General features: G+C 39.7%; 1 protein-coding gene across 1 annotated transcript in view; it reads left to right on the top strand.

The window, feature by feature from the left end:
- Positions 1-5828: 5828 nt before the first annotated feature.
- Positions 5829-9798, top strand: part of SPECC1 (sperm antigen with calponin homology and coiled-coil domains 1) — a 74898-nt gene continuing 70928 nt past the window's right edge. Inside the window, 2 exon segments of the mRNA XM_009328647.1 lie at positions 5829-5975; positions 9519-9654. Coding sequence (XP_009326922.1) covers positions 5829-5975; positions 9519-9654 — 283 coding nt within the window.

Here is a 9798-nt window from a genome sequence, read left to right as displayed (position 1 = left end):
TTCCCACAGAAGAGCAATTAAAACAAACAAACAAAAAAGGCAAAGCAAACTGAAACCCAAAAGAGTAATTTTTGTATGAGGATACAATCTTCAGGTAACCTCAGCACAATGAAGATTTTGAAGATGTGACTCTTAAGCTATATCAGAGCCACTGATGGTTAAATCCTGGGACTGGTATTTTGTTTTGTGTTTTCTCAATGATTAGTCGGGTGAGCTTGGGCATGTATGTATCTTAATTTCTGTGTATTTGTTTTATATCTAAAATTTCTCAACATTTTAAACTCCTTGCAAAAGCACGTAGCAAAAGCAACTGCCTAGCTGTATTATTATAGTACATTTTTCTCCACTCTTGGAAGTTTAAAAAACAAAGCAAAAAACCCACTAAAAACACCTTTGCTTGAGGCATGCATAAAACCAGCAGAATTTGCCCTGCTGTAGCATGCAGTCTGGACATGAAAATTTCAAAGTGATGTCTTGTCTCCTGGTACTCTACCAGCAAAACATGAAAATTCAGCTGCAAATGAGATTGGAAAGCAAGTCTGCTGAGGTAGACCAGAGGAAACTGCTGCTCAGTGTTTGGGGTCAGGTTTATAATTGAGTCTCTTTCTTTGGCCAGCAAAAGCAAGAAGAGCCTTAGAGATGAGGTTTTGGGAAATGGACATATCTTTTCTGTTCCTCTGAGTTGTGTTTGGGTGGAAGAAGGCGGTCTGGCTTGTGAAATTTTTCTTGGTGGGCTTTTTAATCCAATTCTAATGAAAGCTAACCTTTGTACAAGCAACAATCCAGCAAGTGTCTCTATTTGGAGGTGTAATGGAGGAAGGTTGCACTGAGATAGCCTCAAGGGCACTAAAAATAAGGTAACGGAAAGTAGAGAAAAGAGAGGATGGATGTGTTAGATACAGAAAGACTACACACTGAGCTGAAAGGAGCAGACACACAAGGAAAGCTGCTAAAGATGACCAAAAGAGAGTAAACTGTTTGTTTTTAATTGTTAGCCCAGTCTCATTTCCAAATAGGTTTTTATCTGTGCCATCAGTCTCCAAGTTACCAATTCCTGTATTGGACTATCAACTTCCCTGGTTTGTGACCCTGGCCTGATACTTGATATCAGCTAAGAAATCAAGATGAGTCATATGGAAGCATCTATCAAGCCTAAAAATTGTTGTTTAAAGTGAATTGATGTGAAAGGCAGAAAAGAATTTTATTTTAGCCCACCTGGCTATCCTGCCATATAGCTTCCTACATGCTACTAGAAAATGCTTTACAGTTTACTGAACTTGTTAGATATTTCTATGTTCCAGTTGATGGTTTTTCTGAAAATAGCACAGATTGATTAGGTTGGAAGGAAAATAGCATAAGCATGATGCAGATTTTATATGCTTAATAAAAACAAAAACAAACAAAAAAAAACAGAAGAAAATTGTGCTTTGATTTCACAAGAATGTGTAATAAAGGTTCTGGAATAGTCTAACCTTTTGATGTAATGAAAAGTAACTGAATTACAGGAAAACGGCACTGGGGACTGCGGGTTTTAACCCACCGAAGTCAGGCTTCCGTCTTTTGAGAGTCCTATCTGCAAAGTTGGTACTTATGACCTCATTTTTCAGAAATGCTGGGCATTCACAGGTCTCAATGAACCTGCTGTCTGGTACACTATTCTCCAGATCTAGTAGTGAGTTTTCATAATTCTTTTTTTTCATTCATTTTCCCAAAGCAACTTGAATGACTGCTTTAATTTGACTACCCTGTTGAGTGAGTAGTGTTACACACAGACACGAGCACCAAAACCTACCTTGTGTAAAGTACATGGGGTACAGATGACTTGTATCTCTAGCCCCCCAACAGGGATTTTCCTATGTAACTTCATTTCTGCAGATGTGCTAATGCTTTTTATTTACTTAATAATGTAACTGCTAGATTTCTTGATTGTGAAACAATATTGTTTGTCATTGCTCAAACCTATCCTTTTTAGTTATTCAGAGTAAAACAGCCTTTAGTAGTCAGCAGAATGTGTTTCCTAGAAGTTTGTTCTACAGGACTGGTGAATTACTCCTTTGATGGATAGCCAAGCCTTAAGATCCAAGAGACCTAGTGTTGTCTCTGCTGATGCTGCCTGCCTGTGTGAGTTAGGATAAATTCTTAATCCAGTTTTTTTAGTTACAAAATGGGAATAATTCTAGGCTGATTCTAAAGACTTTTATTAATAAATGCATGTGGACAGACTAATAAAGAAATGTCTAGGTTCTCAATCTTTAATAAAACAGTAAAATTTCAGGTAAAATGGACTGTCTTTCCACTGTAAAACTTCTGCCAACTGCCAAAATAGTCCACAACAAAATTTTCCAAATACCCTTTAAAAATACCAGTGAGAAAGGATGAACTACATAACATGGCCTGAATTTTTAAAGACTCTGACTCCGATGCCTGCGGGGAATTCTGAGGATTACTGAAAGAAAAAGCTCTGTCAGGACCAGCTTTACATTTTTGTAAACCCCTCCCATTAGCTCACTTGCGTCACCTGTTTCAGAGGAGAGGGGTATTCAGACACCAGCACTTCTAAGTATAAAAGATTTTAAAACAAACAAAAAAACCACCCCAAAACCCCTGCGGTTTGGAAGTGACTGGCAATAGAACTGATTTTGCTGCTCAGAAGCAACATTGTTGGCATGAACCCCCATTTATTTCAACATGGAGCTGCTGCTTAGCTTCAGTTTCTGTGTGGTTTTTAGGGTACAGCTCCAAGCACAGCATGCTGCAGGGATTTAATTGTGGCCCACTAGTAACCTGCTCTGGCTGATGCCAAAGAAAGAAAGACCTATTAAAAAATGGTGTGTTTTGAGGCAACTAGTTAAGCTGTATTTTTTTTTAATACAATCTATTGCAAACTGTCCCTATATGTGCTGTTTTTACATAAGCATTAGAGAAACCTCTCTTTGCTAATGTTAGGTTTCCTCAATGCTAACTGGCTGCAGTCATTTTATGTATCTCAGTTAATATTTTCGTTGACATTTCACTGCTATGTACCTAACTCAGTCCATGAGCCACTCCGTATTACTGCACTTCTGGGTTTCCCATTGTCCCAACTGCCTACAACTTCCGCAAAGCGCTTTTTTTTTGTTTATTTTCCTGTAATGCAATAAATTGAATTTGGAGGAGAGGAAAAGGTGATGTTGACTCTGAGAGTGGATTTCCTGCTCTCATCAAAGACCCGCAGGACTTTTTTTTTTTTTAAGTAGTTTTGTTTAGTACTTCTCCTGAAGCAGTACTTCTAATAACTCAAATGTGTGTAACCTACCTAGGAACGAAAGCAGCTTAAGATGTGTGCAACCTGGCTTTATTCTTTGAAGTACATATAAGGCTTGTGGAAAGTATTGGGATCCCACTTCAGGGATTGAAATCTTTATCTACAGTGCAGATTCAGGTTAGTCAAATACATGAGAAGCCTCACCTCCATCTTCTACAAATGCTGATTCTCGTATAAATACATGGAAAACTAATAAACATTAATAAATCCAAATGCTCTTCTCAATTTTAGTTTCATCTGCTTGGCGTAGTAAAATATTATTAAAATCCACATGGCACATAATTCACCTATCATTACATGAAAAAGCCAGTCTGCTTCAGGCTACTGGCTGGATTTCTTGAGTTGTGGTTTTGTTTTTGTTTTAAGTACCTCTTCCTTTTACTTCTAACATCATGGTATAATGAGCATATCACTCCACTGCAACTTTAAAATGCCATGGATGACTCAAAATTGAATTCTTTAGCATATCAAGAAAGCATCTGTACAGCTTAAGGCAGGAAAGCATGAGATACAGTTATGAAGAAATCCAGAGGGTGTAATAAAGCAAAATGCATGTGTAACCACTGGATCTACAAAACCCAAAATCTGCATAATTTGGAGATCTAATCAGGAAGATAGCTTGCATGTGTAGTTGCTTGTTCACCAATGTAGATACAGTGAATGGTATGCCCATTAAAAAGTATTTATTAAATAATGTAAAGTACCAAAACTTGCTAATGTAAATCACGAACTGTGGAAATGCTAAACATTATCTGTTGTAATATAGCTTACATATCTGTCAGTGCTTTAAAAAAGGCGCCAAGTGATTGGCATAATCATCAACAAAGACTACTCTGCTTTCTCCTTTAATGAGATCAGTTGATGGCTCCATACTGTATGCATTAAGAATTTTAACGGAGTAATGACTATACTTAGTAATAATAACTACTAACTTTTTTATTTCTTTCTTTAGGAGCTGACAGGTTAGAGCTGTGGAGAAAGTAGACAGCCCTCCCTGCAAGAGGCACCAAGGATAAATAGAGGAAATGTCACTTGCTAGCTTTGTTCTCTGTAAGACAGCAGCAGAGCACTTGACATTCCCTTCTGCCTCTGTGCAGCAAAACACTCCTTAAATAGACCATCGTGGCACCTGGAAGGTGCTTTTAGTGTCAAATATGACTTGGCCCCAAACAGATTTGTTTCCCATGAGTTCAGTGAAGGTTCTATTTGTGAATGTGAAATAAAGTATAAAGCAAATTATGAGATATAAAATGTGACCTAAGCCCCTCTACTGACTCAGCCAGGAATAAATTGTTTTGGCATCTCTGTCAAAGGGTTGCTGTCCAAGTTCACGCTGTCCCAGCTGGACTCCCGCGTGATAAACAGCGTGTGCTTACTGCAAGCGTGTTCTTCTAGCTGAGACACTCTCCTTAGATCTTTTGGTTACCTATTTAACAGACAAGAAGCAAGTTAGCCTCTGCCTACGCAAGACTGATACACAGCTACATCCTGTGTCTATTTTAGAAAATGAAGCTGCAGAAGAAAAATGTTGCTCATACTGAAGTGGGGGAGGGGAGGAGATATCAGGCAATCTCCCATCTCTCCTGTTCACAACTCAGACTGGTGGAACTTAAAAAAAAAAAATCCAACTAATTATGTTACTCTGCTCGTGGTTTGGATTGGGCGATGGCTGGTGAAAATTTATGGCTTTAGATCTACAAGAGATGAGCTAGCTATTTAATTGGCAGCTGTCTACCTACTGAGAGAAACAGACTAGTTGTTCTTGCTGGCAGATCAAATTTATTCAGCTATATCCAAAAAAAGGAATTCATGTCTATTTGCTGATTCCTGGCAGGATTTCTCTCTTGCATAAGCTTATCTCTGAGGAATAGTGGATCTGGATTTTTGTTTGGAAGTTGTATCAAGGAAGTTGATACTTTTTACCGTGTTTTGTAAATCTTGGTTTCGTGAAACATCTTTTTATCACTGTGGCAACATCAACTGCTGCTTCTCTAGAAGACTCCGATAAGTTAAAGATATCATATTTTCCGTACAACTGAGGAAACTTGCTTCTCATGTGACTTTTTAAAAGTCAGTATTACTTCAGTTGAAGATGCTGGATCTCACAATAAGAGAAGTAGTTTTCTTTTTATCCCAAGATTGATTTCAATTGCTGTGGACTTCAGTTTTCTCAGTTATTCTTTCATTGTGCTTCAGCATTTGCAGGTGTTCTCCTGTGGTTGATAGAGGTCTCTCACTTATACAATCCCAACAAAAGTCAGTGTTCCTTCTGTGGTGTTTCATGTTACCAGTCAGTATGAAAAATACAAGTGGCTGCAGCCTGCTCCGAGGGGTTCTCTAGGCTGAGTTTTGATGTGTATAAGAGGGAATAAAGTTTAGCATGGCCTTTTCAGCCCTTTAAACTGATGCCAGATATCTCTGTTGCTCTCTTTCAGATGATATAAAGACAGTTTATATTTTTGTGTGTGTGTATACATATATCTTTTTTTTTTAGCGTCTGTAGACTGAGTTATTTGGGAAGAAAATGAAGAGTACTGCCAGGCCTTGGAGTGCAATGGCAAAGCAAGGGAGTCATGGGGTTGATAGAGGAAAATCGCTTTCCACCACCTCGACAGGAATGAAGACATCAAAGTCCTCAACTTCACTTGCCTTTGAATCTCGGCTCAGCAAGGTACTAACCAGTAGGGACTGTGCAAGCATCATAGCCTTGTTCCGGGCTAAAGCTTTGGTTTAGTCCTGGAACATCACTACACCCTGAGACTTGGAGTGGGCTCAACCGCTGTATTAAGCATAGAGAGATTATAGTTGAGTTGTACATTAGACTAATGCACATTTCTGAAAATATTTTGCACGTGATGGGGGAGACACTGTATCTGTACAAGGTATGAGCGGGTTCTCTGACGGTGTCTGTGTGTGAGGGAATTGCCTTAACTTTAAAGAAGGAATAAAATAAATAGCAAATTCTTAGTTCAACTGATTGTTACATATGTAGAGAAACTGAAAGAGATTTATTAATGGGTTTCCAGAATTCCTAAAAATCTGTGCCTCTCCCTTCAAGGCGAAATATATTAACAAAAGATACTACTTGCAATGGAACAAAAGCATTTTATTAATCCTATCTTTCTATACAGCTGTATTTCAGAAATAGCAGAAACTTCTGTCAAAATAGTGTTTTTAAGAAAAAGGAGTAATACACCTGAAATGCTGCTGCATCTGTACCCTTGCAGCCAGCAAACAAAAATAACCTTGTTGTCCAATACAGACCAAGATAGCAGTGATGAAAATAAACCGTGGGCTTCCTGGTTATAACTGTTTCCAATAGTAAAGTTTAGTAAACAATACATAGCATAGTACAGCATTTTAATCAAGAGGAGATCTAAACTTCATTAATCGTCACAGCTTCTCAAGTAAAGGATTAATTTACTTAACTTGCTTTGTAAACTTCTAGATGCTCTGAGCATCTTATCAATGGGATATTTCACTCTAGTGCTCCAGAGTGACAGGTTATGTCAATAACAATATTGACAGGTTATGTCAATAACAAACAGGTTATGTTTGTCATTGGAGCATTTGCTGTATGACTGAGGCAAGCATCTCCAAAACAATGCTACCAAAGAGACTAATCAGGAAATCTGAAAGGATTAATTTGTGTATGGTGTTAAATGTAGAGGGTTTTCTTCCTAATTACAGCAAATATCTTCAAATTGTTGATCATCTGCAAATGCAAGATCATGAAAGTGGTTTCCTTGAAGAAATGGGGTAGAAAAAGGCGCCATAGCTGCTGCTGTAGAAGAGGGCACATTGAAGAAATTACTTTAGAGAGACTGCAGAAGTCTCTAAAGGTCAGAAGGTTGGATTGTTCCATTCTGCTCCTAAGAGTGAGCTGACAAAACCTCTACCAGAAGGCAAAACACTAGCTGTTTAGTATCCTGGAGCAGATCAACACTTCAGCTATTGAAACTTACGTGCTCACAGGGTCCAGGAAACCACAGACTCTGAGTCAGAGGAAGAGATGAAAGGGAGAAAGAATTGGAGCTGAGAGACTTCATTTTGCTTAAAGATTTTACATTCAGGAACCGCTAAACAGGGAGAGCGCTGCTTGTCTGCTCTCTTTTCATTTAACCCAAACAGCGGTTTTCAGCCTGTGGTTCATGGACCCCCGGGTGTCACCGGACAACTTCAAAGGAAGTGGATTTTGATTTGTGAAAACAGTTCAGGTGTCCACAAACTGAAAAGGGTAGAAAAAATACTGCTCTAGGGAGACTCTCCAGAGCTTTGGTCTTTTAAAATGTATTTTGAAAGTATTTTTCCTGAAATTAGTTAGAGGCTGTTATTAGAGGTACACAGGCTGTTACAGAGGCACACAAATGGGAAAGCAGCTGACCGATGTTCTGAGATAAATTGCTACTTCTGCTTGCTGAAGCAACATAATTTCAGTGTTTCTCCTTGAATCTTAAGTTCATTGTGCTTGAATTGCATGGATTTCTTGAGTATGCATTTAGAGTAGACTTGCTTTACCAGATATCCCCCTCCCAAAAAAGACCACACAACGATGGTCCCTTGCTTTCTCATGTAGAATAAAGCTAAGTAAATTATAGTGATATCTGCTAATATTTTTTAAAAACACATACTGTAAAATACCCTGTAAAGCAAATAGTTTGCCTTCTTCCAAGCTTATGAAATGTATCAGTATTAATCTCTAGAATTCTGCAGCTTGTCTGTTCTGAAAACCAGTGCATTTCTTTGCTGCAAACGATTTCCTTGGTGGTCTCATGAATGAAATGCTTTCTTGTGAACAGACTTTTCAGTTTCTCTCCTACCGAGTCCTACAGTCCCTAGTAAGACAAATAGTGTTAGATCCCACCGTGAGATCATTGGCCATCTTTGCTCACTGCTTTTCAATAAGCAAGGAGGGTAAATAGCTGAAATCGTACCGTGTTTAAGATAAGGGATTTCCAATTGGTAATCGTGTTAGATCTTGCACTGGCTGCTCTTGCTTTTTATTGCGGCAGCCTGAGCTTCTCAGCTAAATGATTTTCAGATTTTTGCTTGGTCTCCAGCATGTTCTTTGTTCATGTCAGATAACCTGTTTCTGGAGTCCTCAGCATAAGACAGACACACACCTGTTGGAGCAGGTCCAGAGGAGGGTCACAAAAATGATCAGGGGGATGGAGCACCTCTCCTATGAATAAAGGCTGAGAGAGTTGGGGTTGTTCAGCCTAGAGAAGAGAAGGCTTCGGGGAGACCTTATTGCAGCCTGTCAGTACTTCAAGGGGGCTTATAAAAAAGATGGCGGCAAACTTTTTAGCAGGGCCTGTTGCGACAGGACAAGGGGGAATGGCTTGAAACTAAAGGGGGGGAGATTTAGACTAGATATAAGGAAGACATTTTTTACGCTGAGGGTGGTGAAACCCTGGCACAGGTTGCCCAGAGAGGTGGTGGATGCCCCATCCCTGGAAACATTCCAGGTCAGGTTGGACAGGGCTCTGAGCAACCTGATCTAGTTGAAGATGTCCCTGCCCAGGGCAGGGGGGTTGGACTAGAGGTCCCTTCCAACCCAAATTATTCTGTGATTCTATTCTATGATTCTAACCCAGTTTATGATGCCACAAAGTTTGGTGACTCCTGTTTGACAAACAGGGAAAGGAACTAGCCGTTGCTTGCTATTGGAATAGCTGAGAAGTCTCTTCAGAGGATCTAAGGTCACCATTGGGGCAAAACTGCATTATCCAGAGTGGAGAGACAAGAACCAAGCAGATCCTTTTGGGATTGCTGACCTATTCGGTGTGTCAGGCTCTGCAACTAGCACTTTATCAGCACAGGCCCAAATACCCAATTAAATGTAAACCAGTGAGGAAATATGATGACTGCTGTTCAGAGCAAGATCTGAGAAGCTGGAGCTGCCAGTAGTCTACTCCTGTAAACTATTTTCTCCCTGCCTTTCAATTATTTGCTTATTTGAACAGTCTTTCCCATTTTCATTCTTCACTATTGAAACAGTAGTGTCTCTTAACCCACCTCACAAATACCTAGAACGCAAAACAAACACAAAAATTAATAAAAAATTCTTTAGTACGGTTATCGAAGCAATAGTCCCATTGGGTTACTTTGTGGAAATGTTCCTTTTCTCCTGCGAACCTTGCATTTTGAATTACTTGATGGGAATATTCAAAGTCTTAATCTTCTGGTTGCTCATGAAATCTCTGTATTGCAGCTGAAGAGGGCAAGCAGCGATGACATGCTGACAAAACCAGGGGTGGCAGCAGCTTCTGGAGTCTCTAGACTGAAGAAGACCATTACAACAGGAGCGATTTCTGAGCTTGCCGAGAGTCGACTGAAGCCCAGCACAGGTAGATACAAAGATTCTGGAAGACAGTCTACTTTATATGAAGTGTGCTGTGAGTGACGCTTGGTTTACCAAGACCCTAGCTGAGTTTTCCTTACCCCCCCCCCCCCCCCCCCCGCCCCCCTCACACTCAGACTCGACCTGACAC

This window comes from Pygoscelis adeliae, unplaced genomic scaffold (genome assembly GCF_000699105.1).
Source record: "Pygoscelis adeliae isolate BGI_AS28 unplaced genomic scaffold, ASM69910v1 Scaffold347, whole genome shotgun sequence".
NCBI classification, from domain to species: domain Eukaryota; kingdom Metazoa; phylum Chordata; class Aves; order Sphenisciformes; family Spheniscidae; genus Pygoscelis; species Pygoscelis adeliae.
This window is presented reverse-complemented; position numbering and strand designations above follow the sequence as displayed.